At 41.8% G+C, this 25,849-nt stretch overlaps 1 protein-coding gene across 8 annotated transcripts in view; it reads left to right on the forward strand.

The window, feature by feature from the left end:
- The window catches only part of LOC139418146 (neurotrimin), a 414,965-nt gene that overhangs the window by 378,027 nt on the left and 11,089 nt on the right, over nucleotides 1–25,849 (forward strand). For all 8 annotated transcript variants that reach the window (XM_071167372.1, XM_071167371.1, XM_071167369.1 and 5 more), the window contains 3 exons: nucleotides 142–267; nucleotides 24,429–24,557; nucleotides 25,303–25,423. In XM_071167372.1, coding sequence (XP_071023473.1) covers nucleotides 142–267; nucleotides 24,429–24,557; nucleotides 25,303–25,423 — 376 coding nt within the window. The remainder of the gene's footprint in view (nucleotides 1–141; nucleotides 268–24,428; nucleotides 24,558–25,302; nucleotides 25,424–25,849) is intronic.

The raw sequence follows: 25,849 nt of genomic DNA on the forward strand, positions 1-25,849 counted from the left end.
AGTATTTTATATTTCAATAATATTGTCATATTTATCTTTAAATCCAAATTCTGAGTAACAAAGTTACTACAATACTTTTTGGTTAAAATGCTCAAACAGAAACAAATAGCAAACGAGTGTAATTTTCTCTGTGTTTTGCAGTGCCCCCCACAATCATCAACCTGTCGAAGGGCATCGTGGTCAACGAAGGCTCCAACGTCACGCTGATGTGCCAAGCCAGTGGCAAACCAGAACCCTCGTTTACCTGGAAACTCCTCTCTCCCTCAGGTAAGACACCAGTCTCTCTGTGCATTCAAATGGTCATCAATAAAATACAATAGTGTTTGTCCGTAGCTTATGCCTGCCCATACCATAACCCCACCACCACCATAGGAAACTCTGTTAACAACGTTTGCATCAGCAAACCGCTCGCCCACAGAACGCCATACACGCTGTCTGTCTGCCATCTGCCCAGTACAGTTGAAACCAGGATTTAGCCGCGAAGAGCACACTACTCCAGCGTGCCAGTGGCCATCGTAGGTGAGCATTTGTAAACTGAAGTCGGTTTTTACCCGAACTGCAGTCACATAAAGACCCTGGTGTGGACAAGTAGCACGCAAATGAGCTTTCCTGAGACAGTTTGTGCATAAATTATTTGGTTGTGCAAACCCACAGTTTCATCAGCTGTCCGGGTGGCTGGTCTCAGACAATCCCGCAGGTGAAGAAGCCGGATGTGGAGATCCTGGACTGGTGTGGTTACACGTGGTCTGCGGTTGTTGGAAGCCGGTTGGACATATGGCCAAATTCTCTAAAACAATGTTGGAGGTGGCTTATGGTAGAGAAATGAACATTCAAGTCTCTGGCAATGGCTCTTTTGGACATTTCTGCACTCAGCATGTCAATTGCTCACTCACTCAAAACTTGAGATATCTGTAGTATTGTGTTGTGTGACAAAACTACACATTTTATAGTGGCCTTTCATTGTCGCAAGCACAAGGTGCACCTGTGTAATGATCATGTTGTTTAATGCCATACCTGTCAGGTGGATGGATTATCTTGGCAATCTTGCTCAATAACAGGGATGTAAACAAATGTGTGCACATCTTTCTCTAGCTCTATCTTTCTCACACTCGTTCTCTCATTCCCCAGCTCTCTCTCTCTCTCTTCACCCCCATTTTGTCACCATGACTTTAGGTAGCCCCAATGACACTTGGTGAACTGTATCCTTCTCCTTTCTAAGTAGCTCATTATCTGTCTACTACCTTTTCCCTAATCACCATTAACCACTAATGATATGTATAGAAATAAATTGCTGTCAATGCATTTGGGATAATTAATTAGGATAATTGGAAAGATGTAAATGTTTTGGAGGCGAGTGAGTGACTGAATACATTACAGTATGAGGTGTCGTTGCAAAGACAAACGTGCCACAGTTGGGGATGTCTGAGTATATGTTTACCGAGTGGGTTTGGAGAACTGTGCTCACACATACCGCTATCTCATCAAGGGGAGGGGAAACCACATGTTTGTCTGCCTGTCTCCCTATCTATATTTCTATACTTCACTTAATCAGGTAAGATGATGCTTGCATTTAATGCGCTACATTTCACGTGGAGACAATTGTGTGACAGTTTCCTCCCCTCTCTCTCTCCTTTTGTGTCGCTACAAGGATTGCGGAATTGAAATGTTAATACGACAAGGATGTGACTGGCCATGTATTTTAGGAGATAAGTGAGGAATTGCTTTGATGGGTCTCCATTTGCCACACACAGCGGGTGTCTTCAGAGGAGCCATAATTGCAGCCCGGGTGGCTAAAAAAGAGCCACTGTCACTTGTTGCGCCAGTACCCCCTGAATACATTGAAGACATATGAACATTTACGCAATTACCGCCTCCTTCAGTGTCAGCATGTATAGAATGGAGAAAGTGCTGAAACAAGCCTTTAGTCTGTGAGTTTTGTCATTTGGTAGTTAGAGGTTGATGTGTATGCAGCCTATTAGAGGGGTGAGTATGGAGGTAAATATAGTTAATTTGAACCCTTTACGGCTGTTATCTCAGAGACACGTTTTATGTTTTGTATCTGTGGTTGTTGGGTGGAATTTTGAAAACATTTAGGTTTTTTGATTTGGCAACCCCGTTCCCATGAGTTCCACCCTGGTGTAGGTCTTCTCAACTGTATGCAGTAGCTACACTATATATACAAAAGTATGTGGACACCCCTTCAAATGAGTGGACTCGGCTATATCAGCCACACCTGATGCTGACAGGTGTATAAAATTCAGCACACAGCCATGCAATCTCCATAGACAAACATTGACAGTAGAGTGGCCTTACTGAAGACCTCAGTGACTTTCAACGTGGCACCATCATAGGATGCCACCTTTCCAACAAGTCAGTTTGTCAAATTTCTGCCCTGCTGGAGCTGCCCTGGTCATCTGTAAGTGTTGTTATTGTGAAGTGGAAAGGTTTAGTAGCAACAACGGCTCAGCAGCGAAGTGGTAGACCACACAAGCTCACAGAACAGGACCACCGAGTGCTGAAGTATGTTGTCATGTAAAAATCGTCTGTCCTCGGTTGCAACACTGAAAGCAACGTCCGCATAAGAACTGTTAGTCTGGAGGTTCATGAAATGGCTGAGCAACTGCATACAAGCCTAAGATCACCATGCACAATGCCAAGCATCGGCTGGAGTGATGAATCACGTTTCACCATGAAATTTCAACTGTGAAATTTGGTGGAGGCGGAATAATGGTCTGGGGTTGTTTTTCATGGTTTGGGCTAGGCCCCTCCAGTGAAGTGAAATCTTAATTACATTCTATACGCTTTGTGGCAACAGTTTGGGGAAGGCCCTTTCCTGTTGCAGCATGACAATACATCTGTACCCGTCAAAGAGAAACAGTGAGTGTTAGCTAGTGCCATTGATGAACACAATAAGAGAATGATAGTGCATTTGAGAATGCTTTAGGCATCTTAGCCTTTTTTAACTTTGTCACAAAGTAATGCATGTTCAACAACAAATTATTTATTTTAAATCAATTTTGATGATGCTATTCAAACTTGGCTAAGAGCAATCACAGACTTTATAATACATTTGTAATTTTTATAGGGTGCCTTTGCCATGGCCCAATGTTTCATTTCTTTATTGGGGAGAACAAAGAAGCACAGAATGCTTGCTCTTTCAAAATGGGCTTTCAAATGCACAATTTATGTTTATGTGCATTCAAAAAAACTTTTTTTTAAATTTCTTTCAGGGCACAAGCGATTGCTCGTAACTTAATTTAAACAGTGGAGATGGGGCCTTTGGAGGTTTCTGCTTTGTTTCATATTGAAGCACAGAGACAACTGAATGCCAGATTTTAAAAAATCACACATGCAATACACCAAATTAAAGCTACAGTTGTTGTTAATCCAGCCAATGTGTCAGATTTCAAAAAGGCTTTACGGCGAAAGAAAACCATGCAATTATCTGATGATAGCACCCCACCAAACAAACACATGACATTCATATTTCAACCCGCCGGGCGTGACACAAAACTCAGAAATAACAATATAATTCATGCCTTACCTTTTGAAGATCTTCTTTTGTTGGCACTCAAATGTCCCATAAACATCACAAACGGTCCTATTGTTGGATAGATTCTGTCGTTATATCCAAAATTTCCATTTATTTGGCGCGTTTGATCCAGAAGAACACCGGTTCCAACTCACGCAACATGACAACCAAATATCTAGGTTACCTGTAAACTTGTTCCAAACATTTCAAACAACTTTCCTTATACAACTTTTAGGTCTTTTTTTACGTAAATAATAGATCAAATTTAAGACGGGTTAAACTGTGTTCAATACAAAGTGGAGCGTGCTTTCAGGTCTCGCGCCTCTAACAAACAGTACACTTCACTCGACCCTCGTTCTGAACTGCCCTACTTCTTCATTACACAAAGGAAAAACATCAACCAATTTCTAAAGACTGTTGACATCTAGTGGAAGCGATAGGAACTGCAAGCAAGTGCCTTAGATCCCCATAGAAAACCCATTGAAAAGAGAGTGACCTCAAAAATGTTTTTCCTGGATGGTTTGTCCTCGGGGTTTTGCCTGCCAAATAAGTTATGTTATACTCACAGACATCATTAAAACAGTTTTAGAAACTTCAGAGTGTTCTCTATCAACATCTACTAATAATATGCATAACCTAGTTTCTGGGCCTGAGTAGCAGGCAGTTTACTTTGGGCACGCTTTTCATCTGGATGTGATAAAATAGGGCCCACTAGCCTTAAGAAGTTAAAAGTAGACTCCCTTTGCCTTGATGCACTCTTGGCATTCTCTCAACCAGCTTCATGAGGTAGTCACCTGGAATGCATTTCAATAAACAGGTGTGCCTTGTTAAAAGTTAATTTGTGGAATTGCTTTCCTTGATGCATTTGAGCCAATCAGTTGTGTTGTGACAAGTTAAGGGTGGTATACAGAAGATAGCCCTATTTGGTAAAAGACCAAGTCCATATTATGGCAAGACCAGCTCAAATAAGCAAAGAGAAACGAGATTACTTAAAGACATAAAGGTCAATCAACCTGGAAAATGTCAAAAACTTTGAAAGTTTCTTTAAGTGCAGTCACAAAAAACATCAAGCGCTATGATGAAACTGGCTCTCATGAGGACCACCACAGCAAAGGAAGACCCAGAGTTACCTCTACTGCAGAGGATAAGTTCATTAGAGTTACCAGTCTCAGATTGCAGCCCTTCATGGTCAAATTGCTACAAAGAAACCACTACTAAAGGGTAAGCAACACGAGCAATGGACATTTTGAACAGTGGAAAATCTGTCCTTTGGTCTGATGAGTTCCAATTTGAGATTTTTGGTTCCAACCGCCATGACTTTGTGAGACGCAGAGTAGGTGAACGGATAATCTCTGCATGTATGGTTCCCACTGTGAAGCATGGAGGAGGAGGTGTGAGGGTGCTTTGCTGGTGACACTGTGATTTATTTAGAATTCAAGGCAAACTTAACCAGCATGGCTACCACAGCATTCTTCAGCGATACGCCATCCCATCTGGTTTGCGGTTAGTGGGACTATCAATTGTTCTTCAACAGGACAATGACCCAACATACCTCCAGGCTGTATAAAGGCTATTTGAAAAAGGAGAGTGATGGAGTGCTGCATCAGATGACCTGGCCTCCACAATCACCCTAACTCAACCTAATTGAGATGGTTTGGGATGAGTTGGACCGCAGAGTGAAGGAAAAGCAGCCAACAAGTTCTCAGCATATGGGGCAACTATATACAGTGCCTTGCGAAAGTATTCGGCCCCCTTGAACTTTGCGACCTTTTGCCACGTTTCAGGCTTCAAACATAAAGATATAAAACTGTATTTTTTTGTGAAGAATCAACAACAAGTGGGACACAATCATGAAGTGGAACGACATTTATTGGATATTTCAAACTTTTTTAACAAATCAAAAACTGAAAAATTGGGCGTGCAAAATTATTCAGCCCCTTTACTTTCAGTGCAGCAAACTCTCTCTCTGTAATTTTTATCATAGGTACACTTCAACTGTGAGAGACGGAATCTAAAACAAAAATCCAGAAAATCACATTGTATGATTTTTAAGTAATTAATTTGCATTTTATTGCATGACATAAGTATTTGATCACCTACCAACCAGTAAGAATTCTGGCTCTCACAGACCTGTTAGTTTTTCTTTAAGAAGCCCTCCTGTTCTCCACTCATTACCTGTATTAACTGCACCTGTTTGAACTCGTTACCTACATAAAAGACACCTGTCCACACACTCAATCAAACAGACTCCAACCTCTCCACAATGGCCAAGACCAGACAGCTGTGTAAGGACATCAGGGATAAAATTGTAGACCTACACAAGGCTGGGATGGGCTACAGGACAATAGGCAATCACCCTCGGTCTGGGGCTCCATGCAAGATCTCACCTCGTGGGGCATCAATGATCATGAGGAAGGTGAGGGATCAGCCCAGAACTACACGGCAGGACCTAGTCAATAACCTGAAGAGAGCTGGGACCACAGTCTCAAAGAAAACCATTAGTAACACACTACGCCGTCATGGATTAAAATCCTGCAGCGCACGCAAGGTCCCCCTGCTCAAGCCAGTGCATGTCCAGGCCCGTCTGAAGTTTGCCAATGACCATCTGGATGTCCAGAGGAGGAATGGGAGAAGGTTATGTGGTCTGATGAGACAAAAATAGAGCTTTTTGGTCTAAACTCCACTCACTGTGTTTGGAGGAAGAAGAAGGATGTGTACAACCCCAAGAACACCATCCCAACCGGGAAGCATGGAGGTGGAAACATAATTCTTTGGGGATGCTTTTCTGCAAAGGGGACAGGATGACTGTACCGTATTGAGTGGAGGATGGATGGGGCCATGTATCGCGAGATCTTGGCCAACAACCTCCTTCCCTCAGTAAGAGCATTGAAGATAGGTCGTGGCTGGGTCTTCCAGACCTTAACTCTAACCCCTTGCCTCGAGCCTAGCTAACGTTAGACAGCTAGCTAACGTTAGCATTAGTCACATAGCTAATGTTGGCCACCACAAATTTGAATTCGTAACATATCATGCCATTTGCGAATTTGCAAACAGTGGCATAACATTTGATTAACACTTGATTTACATCATTAATAGTCGGTCTGGTTGGCTGGTAGCTTCATCATTTATTTCCTTATAGAATCATAGCTGGAAGGGTGCTGCAGCACCTCTGATAAATTTGTAAAAATTATAGGATTACTGCTGCCTGTTCAGAATGAAATGAAATAATTCAGTATAATCTACAACACATGAGTAAACCACTAATTTAGCCACAGAGGATCAATGGCTTCTTAAAAAATATTGTCTAGCTGTGGGTTGTGTAGCCCAATAACAAGGCATAGCTTACAATTGGTAACACCTGGCAAATCTGTCAGTGAACAGCATGCAGACAAAACAGGCCATTTTCAATATTTCAAATACAATCGCAGGAAAACACAGATTCAAGATTAGGTCATTTTTATTGATCTCAGTTTTTATTGATCTCAAAGTAGCCTGTATTTTGATAATTTATGTGTTATTTAAAAATATTCTCCCAAAGTCTCCAGTCATGTAGAATTGCATGACATTTGTTTGTAAAAGGGCAAAAAACATCAGACCCTAGGCTACTAAAAATGGTCCCATGTGTGCAACTTCTGTAAGTGCCTATATTATACTGTTCTATGCCACTAAACAAATGTGATTATATGCATGCAATGTTTTATTAAAGCTTTTTTGTCTTAATCTCATGTGTTCCGGTACCTAAGAGCTCCCAATGTCACCTCTCACTCACTTTTGGTTGGCATCTCCCAATTTACAAATGAAGCACTGAACACAGATATACAGTAGTCTAGATCCCTCAAACTCAACTCTGGACCTCATAGCCAGTTCCATTGCGTTTTTTCATTGTTCCTCTCTAATCAGGGACTTATTTAGACGTGGGATCAATTAATTATCAGGTAGAACAGAAAAACAGCAGGCTCCAGACCTCGTAGGGTAGGAGTTGAATACCACTAGACTCTAGCTAACCGCCATAATATGAAAATATCCACACAAGCCACTAGCCAGCCACATATCTTGAGTTGGAAGATTATGAATGTTAGGCTATATTATGAAGTTATTATTAAAGAGCATTTTAAAATGAACCACAATCAGTAAAAAAAATACACAGTAAATATTGAGCTAGCTAACTAGTAGATTTACATCAATAATCAACATAAATTATCAGCTGATAGCCTACCCTCTTTTCCCGATGTCAAGCATGTCTTTAGGGGCATTTTCATTTTGAGCACCTGCTCCTTGAAAGGTCTGTGCACAGCCCTGGTTGGCACTAAGGTGAACTTTGCCCCTGTAGTTTCAGAGGCAGATAAGGAAAAACACAAAGTAAACACTCTCACACTCTGTGAAGCTCACGTATATACCCCAAGGAAGTGTATGTCTGCACAAGCTTTTGTAGCCTACTCCCATATTATATGTACTGTAGCCAACTCTTCCATGGTTGTCAACCCTTACGTATGTTAAATATAGAAGAGATGGCAACAGCACACACATGGGTCTGAGTTAATTATTATGCACTTATGAACCTGTCTTTTCATTTCAAGATACAATATTTCAATTATTTAGAAGATACTCTCATTGGGATCTAATGAAAAGAAAGTGTGCAGTGGCTCAATGACAAACGACCAAACAGACTGCTGATATGTTAAGTAGGTTAATGAAGAACAGAAATACCCGCCCGCACTAAACAATACCAGACAAAAACAGATTGTGCTTATTACAAGATAAATAAACCAAATCACGTGATGCCAATTTACGCAAATCAATTTCCATTCCAAATTGATATTTGCCGCATTAAAAGTTTACGGTGGTGATCATGACGTGTGCATTTATTTTTCAAATGGTTAAATAATTAGGGCGATTGAATAGGTCCACAGCTGGATGTTCAAAACCTGTCTCCTATTTACATGTGGGGAGTTTGTCATTCCAGCTGGGAATAGAAGAAGATACTCTCGCTAATTAGGAAAAGCTGCTTATTCAGTTATTCTCTTGAACAGTCCAATCACTAGCCTATGAAAGCAACAGAGGGAGTATTATGTTTATAACAAAAACATACTGTATTCTGCATTAAAATCCCATTCAATATGAGCTGGAGCAGCTCTCAAACAAGTGCGTCCATTAATGGAGTGTGCCGATGGTTGGACTCCTCAGCTGAGCTAACTTTGTAATTGAATGTTAGAGAGAGCTCCTTGGAGTCTTCTGCTAGATTACGCCCTCATTTGCCAAGCTCTGGACTTAGATTCAATTCATCAAAATTGCCTATAAGAGGGGAATCAGTTTTAAATGTTTTTGTGTGCGTGCGCGCGTGTGTGTGTGTGTGTGTGTGTGCTGATTCATGTAAAATATGTTCAAGCAATTGCATAATGGGGATAATAACCATGTAGCTTTTATTTATCACAGAAAGGGAGATGTATAATCATTATGACTGAAAACACTCTATATACTGTATGTGTTTAAGTTCTATCTATCCAGATGTAATGTACAATGCATTCGGAAAGTATTCAGACCTCTTGACTTTTTACACATTTTGTTACGTTACTGCCTTATTCTAAAATGTAATAAATTGTTTTTTTTTCCCTCATCAATCTACACACAATAGCCCACAATGACTAAGCAAAAGCAGGTTTGTAGAAACTATTGCAAATGTATTAAAAATTAAAAACGATATCACATTTACATAAATAAGTATTCAGACCCTTTACTCAGTACTTTCTTGAAGCACCTTGGGCAGCGATTACAGCCTCGATTCTTCTTGGGTTTGACTAGGGCTGTGGTGGTTACAAAATTTTGTCAACTGGTGATTGTCAGGCAAATAACTGTCGGTAGTTGACCGTTAATTAACATAAACACATTTAGCATCTCCTGGCTTCCACATTTAATTAAAAAGTATAATAAATCTATGTAATATAGCCTACACCTTCACAATAAATCAATTTATTTAAGACAGTTCTGAAGAAGCTGGATATGAAGAAAATGTGGTCTATTTAAGAAGAAAATAATGACTTACTCTGAGTTGTCCTGATGTGGCTGTGCCAAATGGCTGTGGGCTATACTAGTTAATTTAGCAGACAAGATTTTATTATTTTGTTGTATGAAGAATACAATTGCTCAAAGCTGAATAAAATATTATTTTCTTCAAACAATTTGAGGGAGTGTGCACGTGTTGAGCGTTTAACAAAGAAATAAGGATTCCTATATGCTTAATTTAGAGTTATTAGTGTAACTTCAGTTGTTCTATAAAAGTTGGGCTTTACGTTTTGATTTTTAATACATTGTAAGGCTGCATGACGAGACTAGTGATGATTTGAAAAAAGTCGCTCTAAAGGCATGAGTTCTGCTTAGTTTTTTTGCGCAGGCTGTACGCACTCCAAAAGTCTCATTTACAATTTGACAAGCACTTGATAATGCCTCGATTTTCACGGCCACATCCCCTTTGTGGCCGTAATGCACCCTTTAAAAAAATCCATGCCTTTTGCGGCCTAGAGTGCTGCGTAGAGTCCTTCTCCCCGAGTGTGTGCTGCTCAATGCGAAGCGTCTCTCACTCACACGGCTCTCCGTCACATGATGGGGTCTTTCTCACAGGCTACAAGTTAAGACCGACATCGCATCCTTATCCAATTCCGAGGTGCATATTGATGATATTGACGATATTGGATGAACTGTCCACATTTACTTTTCATCAGCCAACAAGATGAGTAGGCTTAACAAACAGCAAAAGCACTAGCCTATGTCAATCTACTATCCGCCATAGTTAAAAAGTCAACCTATTCTGTTTTAGAAATAAATATTCCAAACCGTCTGTGACAGTTGTGGCATGTGATAAGATCCCAAATTAATACAACCACTAGCATAAAAAATGTGGCAATGTGGCTGATGCAACAGATCAGAATGTTTAGCTTAAAGTGTTGATAAACTATTAGGCTATTTCTTCACATTTATGAGTGCAGCTATGCACGCATGGTAATAGGCTATAAGTGCAAATGTTCCATAAGTGGAAAACACCATTATCAAAAGTGAGCACAAATGCAATCATGCATGTAATGCTTTTATTATAATGGTGGTGCATTTTTATGGTGTAAAGGATCTTCCCCAAACTTGAAACCCACCCGGTGCTTATACAGTATATGCCAGTTAGGCATATAGCGATTTTCAGGTCTCTCCAGAGATGTTCAATCGGGTTCAAGTCCAGGCTCTGCCTGGGTCACTCAAGGACATTCAGAGATTTGTCCCAAAGCCACTCCTGCATTGTCTTGGCTGTGTACTTAGGGTTGTTGTTCTGTTGGAAGGTGAACCTTAGCCCCAGTCTGAGGTCATGAGTGCTCTGGAGCAGGTTTTCATCAAGGATCTCTCTGTACTTTGCTCTATTCATCTTTCCCTCGATCCTGACTAGTCTCCCAGTCTCTGCCACTGAAAAACATCCCCACAGCATGTTGCTGCCACCACCATGCTTCACCATAGGGATGGTGTCAGGTTTCCTCCAGATGTGACACTTGGCATTCAGGCCAAAGAGTTCAGTCTTAGTTTCATCAGACCAGAGAATCTTGTTTTGTTTCTCATGGTCTTAGAGTCTTTAGGTGCCTTTTAGCAAACTCCAAACGGTTTATGTGCCTTTTACTGAGGAGTGGCTTCTGTCTGGCCCCTCTACCATAAAGGCCTGATTGGTCTACGGAGAAATTCCTTGGTTTTTGCTCTGACATGCACTATCAACTGTGGGACCTTACATCGACAGGTATGTCTTTTTTACAAATCACGTCCAATCAATTGAATTTAGCACAGGTAAACTCCAATCAAGTTGTAGAAACATCTGAAGGATGGTCAATGGAAACAGGATGCACTTGAGCTCAATTTTGAGTCTGAAGGAACCAAGATTGAAAATTTTTGGCCTGAATGTCAAGCGTTTCGTCTGGAGGAAACCTGGCACCATCCCTACGGTGAAGCACGGTGTTGGCAGCATCATGCTGTAGCGAAGGTTCACCTTTCAACAGGACAACGACCCTAAGCACACAGCCAAGACAACGCAGGAGTGGCTTCGAGACAAGTCTCTGAATTTCCTTGAGTGGCCCAGCCAGAACCCGATCAAACATCTCTGAACTCTCTCCATCCACCCCGACAGAGCTTGAGAGGATCTGCAGAGAAGAATGGGAGAATCTGGGAGAAATACAGGTGTGCCAAGCTTGTAGCGTCATACCCAAGAAAATTTGAGGCTGTAATTGCTGACAAAGTTGCAACAGAGTAAAGGTCTGACTACTTATATAAATGTGGTATTTAGTTTATTTTACATTTTTAATTAGGAACCATTTCTAAAAAACAGTTTTTGCTTTGCCATTATAGGGTATTGCATGTAGATTGATGAAGGAAAAAAATGATTTAATCAATTTTACAATAAAGCTGTAACGTAACAAAATGTGGACAAAGTCAAGGGGTCTGAATACTTTCTGAATGCACTGTATGTTAAATGTGTGTACAATGTACACAAAAAAGAAAGAGCTGTAAAAACAAAGGAATTTTTGTTCTCCGAATATGCAGTTAAAGCAATAACCAAATGTCATCCCTGCCACTGTTTTGATAAAAAGCTGGGGGATAGGGCTGGAGAAATGTAACCACCTCCAAATTCATAGACAGAGCTATGGATGAAAGAAATGACCACCAATGACCTCAAAATTATAGTATTAACCATGTTTTGACGATATAAAGTGTTTGTAAACAATATTAATGTAAACAAACATTGGATTAAAATAAGCTTTTACTTTGGGCTCTGATGGGGTACAACAGTTCAACTAAGCTTATGAGACAAGTTATATTCTTCATGTATCATTGGACATATATCATTAATTTAGAAGTCCAAAAATGGATGTACTAGTCACAGATTGCCCCTTTACTAAAACATAAAATAGTAATTAAAGTATATCAGGATGAACTGGCCATTAATAAATGCCATTTAGCAGATGTTTTTTATCCAAAACGACTTACTGTCATGCATGCATACATTTTCCATACGGGTGGTCCTGGGAATCAGGACTTTGCTTTGCAAGCGCCATGCTCTAGGACTTCACATGGGTTAGTTAAGAATGGTGTTCCACCTTTTTAATTAGTGGTAGAGTTGCACATTTTTGGTAACTTTCCCAAAATTCCCCAGTTTTCCCGAAATACTGGTTGGAAAAGACCTGGAATTAAGAGGGAATAAGCAGGATTTTCAGGAATACTCCATCCAGGGTTGCTGGAAAAACAGAAAATGTTGGGAAAGTTACCGGAATTGTGCAACCCTAATAAGTGTACCCACATGTACAGTTGTGGCCAAAAGTTTTGAGAATGACACAAATATTAATTTTCGTCGAAGCCTGCTTCTTCAGTGTCTTTAGATATTTTTGTCAGATGTTACTATGGAATACTGAAGTATAATTACAAGCATTGCATACATGTCAAAGGCATTTATTGACAATTACATGAAGTTGATACAAAGAGTCAATATTTGCGGTGTTGACCCTTCTTTTTCAAGACTTTTGCAATCCGCCCTGGCATGCTGTCAATTAACTTCTGGGCCACATTGATGGCAGCTCATTCTTGCATAGTCAATGCTTGGAGTTTGTCAGAATTTGTGGATTTTTGTTTGTCCACCTGCCTCTTGACGATTGACCACAAGTTCTCAATGGGATTAAGGTCTGGGGAGTTTCCTGGCCATGGACCCAAAATATTGATGTTTTGTTCCCCGAGCCACTTAGTTATGACTTTTGCCTTATGGCAAGGTGCTCCATCAAGCTGGAAAAGGCATTGTTCATCACCAAACTGTTCCTGGATGGTTGGGAGAAGTTGCTCTCGGAGGACGTGTTGGTACCATTCTTTATTCATGGCTGTGTTCTTAGGCAAAATTGTGAGTGAGCCCACTCCCTTGGCTGAGAAGCAACCCCACACATGAATGGTCTCAGGATGCTTTACTGTTGGCATGACACAGGACTGATGGTAGCGCTCACCTTGTCTTCTCCGGACAAGCTTTTTTCCGGATGACCCAAACAATCGGAAAGGGGATTCATCAGAACCTGATGTTTTTCCTGGAGAGAAGTGGCTTCTTTGCTGCCCTTCTTGACACCAGGCCATCCTCCAAAAGTCTTCGCCTCACTGTGCGTGCAGATGCACTCACACCTGCCTGCAGATGCACTCACTCCTGCTCCTGAGCAAGCTCTGTACTGGTGGTGCCTCGATCCCGCAGCTGAATCAACTTTAGGAGACGTTCCTGGCGCTTGCTGGGCTTTCTTGGGCGCCCTGAAGCCTTCACAACAATTGAACCGCTCTCCTTGAAGTTCTTGATGATCCGATAAATGGTTGAAATGGTGCAATCTTACTGGCAGCAATATCCTTGCCTGTGAAGCCCTTTTTGTGCAAAGCAATGATGACGCATGTGTTTCCTTGCAGGTAACCATGATTGACAGAGGAAGAACAAAGATTCCAAGCACCACCCTACTTTTGAAGCTTCCAGTCTGTTATTTGTACTCAATCAGCATGACAGAGCGATCTCCAGCCTTGTCCTCGTCAACACTCACACCTGTGTTAACGAGAGAATCACTGACATGATGTCAGCTGGTCCATTTGTGGCAGGGCTGAAATGCAGTGGAAATGTTGTTTGGGGATTTAGTTCATTTACATTGCAAAGAGGGACTTTGCAATTAATTGCAATTCATCTGATCACTCTTCATAACATTCTGGAGTATATGCAAATTGCCATCATACAAACTGAGGCAACAGACTTTGAAAATTAATATTTGTGTCATTCTCAAAACTTTTGGCCACGACTCAACAACCTACTACTCCATACTGTGTACTATATATTGTATTACGCTTTAGTTGGAATTTGTTGGCTTGCTAATTGAAACGCATCGTAACTGTCATGAATCCCTCCGGAACTTTAATTAACCACACCTGGCCCCTATTCCCACTGATTGTATTTGTGTATGTGTGCCCTTTGGTTTCCATTGGGCTGTTGATTATTGTTACAATGTCCGATGGTGCGTGAGAGTACCTGTGCTGTGTGTTTTGGCCTTTCGTGCCCTTGTGGATTGGGCAGATGATTACGGGTCTCGTCCCGTGAATTAATCATTGTGCACTTGTGTTATTTATTTGAGGTACTCCTCGCTCTTTTGTTTGGGGTTCTGCCCTGTGTTTTTGTTATGTGTTTGTTTGGTCTTCATCCCTGTGCCTTTACACGGAACACCGTAATTTGGGGTATAATTTAAAAAACTATTACGCATTTCTGCGTCTGTCTCCTATTAGAACCACATTTTGCTTTAGTATGATAGAGAGTTTGACCCAATATTTTATTCAGGATATTATCTCACTGCAGAATATACAGAATGTCCACCAAAACTTGTTTAATTTGAAACTGCAATAAGCTTGGGAAATAAAATGTATTAAATTGTTTGTTTTTGTTTTTATTCACTTGAAATCAATGGTCATTATTCGAGATGTGCTATGCCCAGAAGGTTAGCACAGCGACTCCTGTGGCGGGCCGGGCGCAGTGCACGCTAACCAAGGTTGCCAGGTGCACGGTGTTTCCTCCGACACATTGGTGCGGCTGGCTTCCGGGTTGGATGGCGCTGTGTTAAGAAGCAGTGCAGCTTGGTTGGGTTGTGAATCGGAGGACGCATGACTTTCAACCTTCGTCTCTCCCGAGCCCGTACGGGAGTTGTAAGCAATGAGACAAGAGAGTTCAGTCTATGACTAGGGTGGCTGGAGTAGCTACTAAACAATTGGGAAGAAAAAGGGGTAAAATTTTTAAAAAATAAATGCAAGAACAAGGGATGCTAGTGCAATACAAACATCCTAATAGAGACCCATCTCCAGATGAAACAAGCCATAAAATGTTGTGTCCCTTGGACATCACAAAGACTCCAGGGTTTCTGGCTCTAGGCAAGTGTTTTTGGCACTATTTGAGTTTGTGGTGCTGTATTGTAACAGTTTTCATCCTAATTTGGTGTTAGCCAAAGTATTTTGCTATCCAGGTGGGAGTGTTTACTGTAGTTCATTGGCAATGCCAAAATTTGAGCAATTGAATGATACAGGAGAATTTAGACTATTCCAATATTTCGATATGATCATTTAACCGCTCGCTGTTAGACAGACAATATGCAGACAGTATACACTACTGGATTGTTGCTGCTCCAGCCGAACACAGCCAAGCGGAGAAAGTAAACCCAATGCTCATTCTCATTGCAGTCGCAGCGCAAGGTTCAATCTTTCAGCCCCACAATCACCATCACACACTGTTCCAGTGCACTGCACTATCCTCTTGCCTCGGGACATTCAGTGTGGGCCCAGTTATTACAAGGCTTTTCCAGGGTGACAGAAATAAAGAATTAAATAGGTATCCATCAACAAGGAGGGAGGACTGAGGAGGAGGAGAAGGGAGGGAGGACAGGGAAGGGAGTGAATATTGAAAGGAGGACGGTGGATTGATGATATTCTGGCCCTTTCTGGAGCTCTCGTTGTAGTCATGACCCAGCTCAGCAGCCACCCGCCGCTTCGCCACGCTTCATGATAGATAGATGAATCAGGGGCTGCTGCCGGATAAGGAGGGATCCCTGGTATCTCACTCCACCACAGTAACTGACTGGCAATGTTTGTTCACTCGACCAGAGTTCCGTCCCAAATGGCACCCTTTACCTATTTAGTGCACTACTTTGGACCAGGGCCCATAGAGAATAGGGTGCCATTTGGGACGCTGACCAGGAACTAACGGTAGCTGCCCCGGATGCATTAATACAATTTAGATTGTTGGGAATCAACGCAGTAACCAAGAATTAAGTCTGTTTGGAAATTGCTTTGTACTAGAGCTACATGGAAGTGTATTGGTTTTTCAGGAGGTTTATTTGCATGTCTTGGTACTTAGACTGCTGTTGCCTTGATGCTGTTGCCTGGCGTAAGGAGTAAGGAGTAAAAAAGGGTAAATTGTAAGGGTGTTTGACAGCTTGATGATTTAAGACGGTACAATTCAGCAGATATAACAATGAATTCCTCTCCAATGAAGTAGAGACTAAGGGGACATTTCTGACCAGCATCCCATTGACAGCCCGACTAGCACAAATTTATAACTGACCCTGACCTTAACCCTCAGCTTAACCACACCCCTAACCATCAAATGTTATTTGTCACAAGCGCCAAAAATACAACAGTAGACCTTACAGTGAAATTCTTACTTACAAGCTCTTAACCAACAATACAGTTTTAAGAAAATACCTATAAAAAAAAGTAAGAGAGAAGAATAACAAATAATTCAAGAGCAGCAGTAAATAACAATAGTGGGGCTATATACAGGGGGTACCGGTGTCAAGGTAATTGAGGTAATATGTACATGTAGGTAGAGTTATTAAAGTGACAATGCATAGATAATAACAGAGTAGTAGAAGAAGGGGGCGGGGGGAAATGCAAATAGTGTGGGTAGCAATTTGATTAGATGTTCATGAGTCTTATGGCTTGAGGGTAGAAGCTGTCGAGAAGCCTCTTGGACCTAGACTTGGCGCTCCGGTACCGCTTGCCATGCGGTTGCAGAGAGATCAGTCTATGACTAGGGTGGCTGGAGTCTTTGACGATTTTTAGGACCTTCATCTGACACCGCCTGGTATAGAGGTCTTGGATGGCAGGAAGCTTTGCCCCAGTGATGTACTGGGCCGTACGCACTACCCTCTGTAGTGCCTTGTGGTCGGAGGCCGAGCAGTTGCCATACCAGGCAGTGATGCAACCCGTTAGGATGCTCTCGATGTTGCAGCTGTAGAACTTTTGAGGATCTGAGGACAAATGCCAAATCTTTTCAGTCTCCTGAGTAGGAAAAGGTTTTGTCGTGCCCTCTTCGACTGTCTTGGTGTGCTTGGACCATGTTATTTTGTTGGTGATGTGGACGCCAAGGAACTTGAAGCTCTCAACCTGCTCAACTACAGCCCCATTGATGAGAATGGGGGCGTGCTCGGTCCTCCTTTTCCTATAGTCCACAATCATCTCCTTTGTCTTGATCATGTTGAGGGAGAGGTTCTTGTCCTTGTACCACACGGTGGTAGAATTTTAACCAATTCTAAAATGTTATATTGTTTTGCATGTCAGACATGTACCCTTAAAAAAGAGTCACTTCAACATTGTGCCTTGGTGTCCGTTATTTTGTCATGGACGTTTCTCTGTTTTAATTGTATTCAGCAAATCAAATCTTCCAAATCAAAAATAATTTTACCCAGTGGTGTTTTAAAATATTTTTTACTACCAAATGTGCTTTTGCCAAATTGCCACGCTGCCATGGATTTATTGATATAAAATAATGTCAACATCAATATTCACCCCAGCTAAACCTTTGAAAGCTTAAACCCAATACGTTAATCTCAAAATGCTCATTGTTCATGGCATCTATGATAATGCTTAAATGCAAAGGGACACATGCTCCGGCATTAGTGCCTGATGTGGTTTTCATTACTCATTATGAGTTCAAATGAATGCCGATTCTGATGGGTTGAATCAAAGTGAGACTGTCAAAATGCATTATCTTCGCTGCTAAGTCTTTTAATAGAAGTAAGGCAGTGTCATGGTATCTAATAGAACCCACAGCTATATGTACGGTTTATCCCTCTCTTGTGTTTGTTTTTCATCAAAGAGGATAATAAATCAAAGCTGGCACATAATGTATGATACATTCTATATTCTGTTTTGGAGTCAGTGAAAAATCTCCTAATACAGGGAAAAGTGAGTGCTACTGACATGCAATAGTTATACTGTACCCTCCCCCTGAAAGCAAATCCATCCATTTGTCCTTTACCTGTGACCCCCTCTCTCTCGTAATAATAAGGTAAGTAACCGTACCACAACACTGTCACCTTGGAGAAATTGGATTCAGAGGGTGGCCGCTCAATCTCATACTGTATGAACTGACATTGGCTGCAACCCAACTTGGATTGATACACATCCTTCCCACTTCCTCCTGCCCTTTCTATCTCCCTCGCTCTCCCTTGCCCTCTCCCTCTATCTTATGTTTTTTCTCTCTCTTTCTTTCTTTCTGTCTCCCTGCCCTCTCTCTCTCTTGCTCTATCAGTCTCTCCCCCCTATCCCTCTGTATTGAGTTATCTCTCCTCTCTGTCTTTATCTACAACCAGAATCTGCCTGCGGCATAAGTGTGGTGCTCCTTCAGTTTTCAAAGACACAGTGAGTGTATGGGAGCCTCGGGAGCAGGCCCCTCCTGAGATATGCCAGCCCCCTCCCACCCCCACCTCTCTGCTCTGTGTGGTCTCCTGAGGGTCCTCAATTTCTAAGTCTGCGTCAGTGACTGGGGATACGGTGTGCAGGAGGCTGTTATCTTTGTGGCATCTCGTCTCTCACTTACAGCTTGTCCTCTGCTCCTTCACTATCAAGTACTTGAGTACTGCAGCATTGAGTATTCAGGATTTTCAAGAAGTGGATTGCATTTGAACAGTGTTTATTTGTTTGAGTTCCCCGAAGGTACAATCTATGTTATATTTGATACAAACACAGTTCATTTCAGTATTTCTGACACAAGCTTTCTGTGTTCATAGTTGCACAGTAACGCCTGCAGTCGATAGGAAACTCTGCCTCGGCTGAGCCAACATGTCCCTCACGGACGTCCTTTCATTTTTCTCCACACAGGAAGCAGAAGTCCTGCTGGTGCCCTCTGCCATACGTCGCTGTGTTTTCACTGGCTTTACTGACACAGTGGGTGACAGGCACACAGGCCCGTATCGGTAATGAGTGAGGCTACGGCCGTGCTAGGGCCCCCAGCCGAGGTGGGATTTGCTAGCTACTTTCCCCCAACGACACACATTTTACGGCAGCCATAAAATGAGCTGGGAACTATTGATTTTATATAAACACCTCCATCTTGGCAATCATGGGCCCAACAAACGGCCTGGGTTGTACTGTAAAAAGCCATACTTAACCTAGACACTTTAAAGTGTGTTAGATTTACTCACGCTGGTCTTTTCTCTTCAAATTGCTTTGTTGGTTATGGTAACTCCTTGTTGACCCCTTTTACATATAGAGACTTGAAGCATGTGTTTAGTGTTGCCTGTACAGTGTACAAGAGTTGAACATGAGGCCAGTTGGTCGATTTGTGTCCTCTCCGACCCCTCAGTTAAAGGTCAGCCAGGAGCACCGTCTTGATAACCTGCCATAACTCTGTTGACAGATACCCAGCCTGCTAGAGGGCATATTGTTCATGTACACTCCCCCTGAAAGCATGGTATGGATTCAGATTGCTTTATAAACAGCGTGGTACACATATACAGACATGCAAGTCAGTTTGACATTTCGGAGTTTCTGAACAGGAAGATATAAGGGAAAGCCACAGTCAAGACTTAAACCGCTAATTGCTAGGCAGGCTACATAACATTCCTAAGAACATTTGTTGAGTTTTTGCGTCAATAAAACAATCAACTTTTTTCAAACAACTGCACATATGAGCTCTAGTGCTCCAAATGTGTTTTTTTATGAAACAGATACTTAGCTCCATGATGCAGTCTGAATTTGACTTTGCAGTAGTGGTAAAAGAGCGAGAGGCTAATGAGAATGACGAAAGACAGCGAGAGAAAGCGGGATGAGGTAGAGAGACACTAGAGAGTGAGCGGGGCACAAGAGAAACAAGAAAGACTAGAAAAAAAGTGAGAGAAGGACGAGGCTTTCTGGGCACCTGTGCGTTGTGGGGTCTGTCTGACACCTGTGCGTTCCGAGGGTTCTCCTGACACCCTCGTCAGGTGATCCGAGATCATCCATGACTGCTTTTGTTAATGGCTCCTACCAGGTGGGAGTCACATGTCTGTTCAAACTCAGCAAAGTGAATACATGTGCATGCCATTACTGTCACCCACAATACCTGGGGAGATTTTTCCTAGTGTTATTTTTTTTTTAAAGATCTTTTTCGACATCAAGTACGTCCTTTGTACTTGACGTTAAGTTCTGTGCATGAAGGAATAAGCCTTCTCCCTCAAGCTTAACTGAAACATTGTATGATTTGCTTTATTGATGTGACAGTGAGGTGAACAGAAACGTGAATACTGAGAGCAGAGCAGTGATGGCTAAAGTGGAACTACAAAGGCAGCTACGCTAATCAATTAGTCATGTTTTCCACGACAAAATGTCAGTTTACAGAATGGTGATGAGTCTGGAGGCAGTTTTAAGTTTTGAGTCAATGTGTTTAAGGAAAGGATAGAGTGAGGAATACAACAGAAATATTCAGACTCCTTGACTTTTTCCACATTTTGTTACGTTACAGCCTTGTGCTAAAATGTATTCAATTGTTTTTTTCTCTCATTAATCTAAACACAATATCCCACAATGACAAACCAAAAAAAGGTTTTTAGATTATTTTTTCAAACATTTTATAAAAATAAAGAAAACTGAACTATCACAAGTATTCAGACCCTTTACTCAGCAAGTACAGCCTATAGTCTTCTTGGGTATGATGCTACAAGCTTAGCATAACTGTATTTGTGGATTGTCTCCCATTCTTCTCTGCATATCCTCTCAAGCTTTGCCAGGTTGGATGGGGAGCATTGCTGCAGAGCTATTTTCAGGTCTCTCTAGAGATGTTCGATCAGGCTCTGACTGGGCCACTCAAGGACATTCAGAGTCTTGTCCGGAAGCACTCCTGCATTGTCTTGGCTATGTGCTTAGGGTCGTTGTCTTGTTGGAAGGTAAACCTTTGCCCTAGTCTGACATCCTAAACGCTCTGGAGCGTCATCAAGGATCTCTCTGTACATTGCTTCGTTCATCTTTCCCTCGATCCTGACTAGTCTCTTAGTCCCTGCCGCTGAAAAACATCCCCACAGCATGGTGCTGCTGCCACCACCATGTAGGGATGGTGCCAGGTTTCCTCCAGACGTGACACTTGGTCTTCAGGCCAAAGAGTCTTGTTTCTCATGGTCAAACCAAGCAGGCTGTCATGTGGCTTTTACTGAGGAGTGGCTTCTGTCTGGCCACTCTACCATAAAGGCCTGATTGGTGAAGTGCTGCAGAGATGGTTGTCCTTCTGGAAGGTTCTCCCATCTCCACAGAGGAATTCTAGAGCTCTGTCAGAGTGACCATCAGGATCTTGGTCACATCCCTGACCAAGACCCTTCTCCCCCGATTGCTCAGTTTGGTCGGCTAGGAAGAGTCAAATCTTGGTGGTTCAAAACCTTTTCCATTTAAGAATGATGGAGGCCACTGTGTTCTTGGGGACCTTCAATGCTATAGAAACATTTTGGGACCCTTCCCCAGATCTGTGCCTCTACACAATTGTGCTTCGGAGCTCTACGGAAGATTCCATTGACCTCATGGCTTGGTTTTTGCTCAGACATGCACTGTCAATGTTATATAGACAGGTGTGTTCCTTTCCAAATCATGTCCAATCAATTGGACTCCAATTGTTGTAGAAACATCTCAAGGATGATCTGTAAGGACTGACGCCGGGGAGGAGAAGCAGGTACGGGAAGTTGAAAATTTAATGAGGAACAGACAGGTAACGTGACAGAGTCAGCACACGGGTAAACAAGGACAATCAATGCAGAAGCAGGGAACAGAGCGGGAAACCAGACAGATATAGGGAAGGTAATGACAGAGGTAATTGAGTCCAGGTGAGTCCAATAATCGCTGATGCGCGTGACGGGGGAAGGCAGGTGTGCGTAATGATGATGGCAGGTGTGCGTAATGATGATGGCAGGAGTGCGCAATGCTGGGGAGCCTGGCGCCCTTGAGCGCCAGGGGGGAAGAGTGGGAGCAGGCGTGACATGATCAATGGAAACAGGATGCAGCTGAGCTCAATTTCAAGTCTCATACCAAAGGGTCTGAATACTTACAGAATGTAAATAAGGTATTTAATTTTTTTTATACATTTGCAAAACAACTGTTATTATGGGCTATTGCATGTAGATGTTTTATTTAATCAATTTTAGAATAAGGCTGTAACGTAACAATGTGGAAAAAGTCAAGGGGTCTGAATACTTTACCTATACATTTTCAGTTTTCCACAAGACAGACAATATCAGTTGAAGACATTAGTTATCCCCCCACCCTTCAATTCCCTGAAACAAATGACAGATAAACATGGAAAAGTATTTTAATTGTTTCTAACATATGATGTACATATGTCAGCTTATTAAATGATTATTAAATGATTGATCTAGATTTTTTTTTAATATATTTGCTGTACACTGCTGATTTGTGCATGTTCTGGGTTCATCTCCAATTGATTCAGACTTCAACCTTTCCTTTGGTCAGAATCCTGAAACAAAAAGGGTTAATTGATAGCTGGCTAGTAAATCAGTTCATGAATCATTGTTGCTTGGAGTCGTGGGAGCTTGCAGTTGAGCTTGACTTAGAATAACATCACTTCTTTCTGATGTAGCCAATAGCTAGGTTTCCATCCAATTGGCGACAGATTTTCATGCAAAATATCCAAAATCCGCATAAAGTAAATATGCCAAAGTTCCCACCAGTGGTGTTTCCATTAAACTAACTTGTTACAGATAGAAATAAGTGTGATGACGTAGTGCACACAAAATGTACTTTTGTGTGTTCAAAGTTCAATGTGTTTCCATTGCATTTTCAACTAAAACTGTTGTGTTAAATGTGCCTTCTCTGGTCTTGGCCCTTATTCTGGTGACATGATGATTGATGCTTGGCTGCCATTTGACAAATAAAAATATTCTTGATCTTATCCATAATAATTTCATCATGTAGACTTGCCTACCCACACAACCTATCCGCACTGTATATGTGAGCTGTTGCCTAGAGTGCCCCCTCAATATTTATTGGATAGGAGCATCAAGATCACCATGCACTTTCACCACCCTGTGAAGTTCATTATAACTTATTTAGTCTGTAGCCTAATAAACTGCATGATTTCCCAAGTTGTAGTTGGAGGACCACACACCATGTCATCGTGTGACTCCCAAGTTTACTTCAATTTGATGGTTGTTATACTGTATCAATATTTGCGCATAAATGTGTTTCCACCGCTATTTCTCGCATAATACATTTTACCGACACAAAAAGATCTCACCATGTCGAATGAACAAATGATCATCAGCATTTATAAAATTGTACCAAAACATTGTTTTCTTTTATATGGTATGACTTTACTCTCATAAAACCTGTGGATGGAAATGTGGTTAATTAGTCAATTATATTTCTGAGTGTAGTTACAGATGTAGGATCTTAATTTGATTACCCTGTTGTTGCAGGAAATGCAAATGTTAAGGTTTAAAACTGGCTACAGATAAGCCCTGCCTTATCTCCGCTCACTGGTCACCATAGCAGCACCCAGTCGTAGCATGCGCTCCAGCAGGTATATCTCACTGGTCACCCCCAAAGCCAATTCCTCCTTTGGTCGTCTTTCCTTCCAGTTCTCTGCGGCCAATGACTGGAACGAATTGCAAAAATCTCTGAAGCTCCCTCACTGGCTTTAATCACTGGCTTTCAGAGCAGCTCACAGATCACTGCACCTGTACATAGTCCATTTGTAAATAGCCAATCCAACTACCTCATCCCCATACTGTATTTATTTATTTATTTATCTTGCTCCTTTGCACCCCAGTATCTCTACTTGCACATTCATCATCTGCACATCTACCATTCCAGTGTTTAATTGCTATATTGTAATTACTTCGCCACCATGGCCCATTTATTGCCTTACCTCCCTTATCCTGCCTCGTTTACACACACTGTATATATACTTTTTTCTACTGCAATATTGACTGTATGTTTGTTTATTCCATGTGTAACTCTGTGTTGTTGTATGTGTCGCACTTCTTTGCTTTATCTTGGCCAGGTCGCAGTTGTAAATGATAACTTGTTCTCAACTTGCCTACCTGGTTAAATAAAGGTGAAATAAAAAATAAAACCTCCACAGGTGACCTGGCATCGGAGGACGAGTACCTGGACATCCCCAGTATCTCCAGACAGAGAGCGGGGACCTACGAGTGCACCGCCGTCAACGACATCGCCACAGATGTCCAGACCGTGGAGATCACAGTCAACTGTGAGTTCAATGTCAACCCAGTCCTGGCATGTATTATACTGGGAACGAAACGGAAGCAAATGGGCCAAATTGGGGAGGGACTAACACTGAACTTGTCCAATAAGAGAGACTGTTTTTTGTTGCAAAACGTTTTCCATTTGCTACAATGTGCAATAGGCATTCCATTCCCTTGCAGACAGTTTCTCTGAGTCATTGGTCTCATGACCAATAATTTAATATAGATGAATGGATGAAGCTCAGTTTGGGTTAATCTTAACTTTGTTCCAGTTCTCCAGAAAAACTTGTAGGGTTCCATTTACGTGAAATCAGTTTTGATTTGGGTTTAGCTTTATTGTTTTTACACTTCACCAGAAAAACAGTTTGTGAAAGAAAAAATATATATAAGAATTTGTGCTTGCTATACATGATGCCTTATTGGCTGTCTATGGGTAAAGGTATTTGATGCATGATGCATGTTGCCAGAAATTTTTAAAAGACAGGAATCGTTGATCTTATTATACTCCCCTTGTAATCATTACAACATTAACTGTGCTCTGAAGTACCAGTTAAATTAAACCCCTCTGCATTTACAAATTGGTTCTCCAAAGAAGAATGGCTTTCAACTTGATTACAGCTGTTCAGATAGAGGAACATCCTTTCTGGATGGACCAAATCCTCGCTCTGCTATTTACACATGACCCCTGCGTGATACTTTGACCCCCGTCTCTGGAACACTGATCCCATGAGTGCCCTCGTGTGCCCGTAGATGCCCCCAGTGTGTCAGAGGGCAGAGACGTTGGCGTGACCCTTGGCCAGAGAGGGGTGCTGGAGTGCGAGGCGGATGCAGTACCCGAGGCAGACTTCGAGTGGTACCGAGACGACAGAAGGTAACCCGTTGTGCATGTTTGCAAACATGTTGAATTGCTGCTTTTTCCAGGCTTTTTGATTTTCCTGGAAGTAGATTTTCAAGGAAGGTCATTAGATCATCAGCATTTTCAAAGGTGAGAGAGTACACTTGTAGAATGTAGAATCCCCATGGTTAGAGACCCAAAGCCTAACGGCCGTATCATTTTGTATTGCACATCTTACCATTGTACATGGTCAAGACACTGTCATTTCCCCTGCCATTGAATCTGCTTGGAAATTGCAATAAATTATAACATATAGTTAAGATAACAATGACATAAAATGTAGGCGTCGTGGTGGTCATCTCAGACTTCCCCAAACCTCTAGCTGCAGTAAGTTTCCATACAAGGAGGTTGTGAGTAACACAAGAGTTGTGTGCATTGTTGTACTCCCATGGCTGAGGCAGC

This window comes from Oncorhynchus clarkii, chromosome 10, assembly GCF_045791955.1.
Source record: "Oncorhynchus clarkii lewisi isolate Uvic-CL-2024 chromosome 10, UVic_Ocla_1.0, whole genome shotgun sequence".
Classification (NCBI taxonomy): Eukaryota; Metazoa; Chordata; class Actinopteri; order Salmoniformes; family Salmonidae; genus Oncorhynchus; species Oncorhynchus clarkii.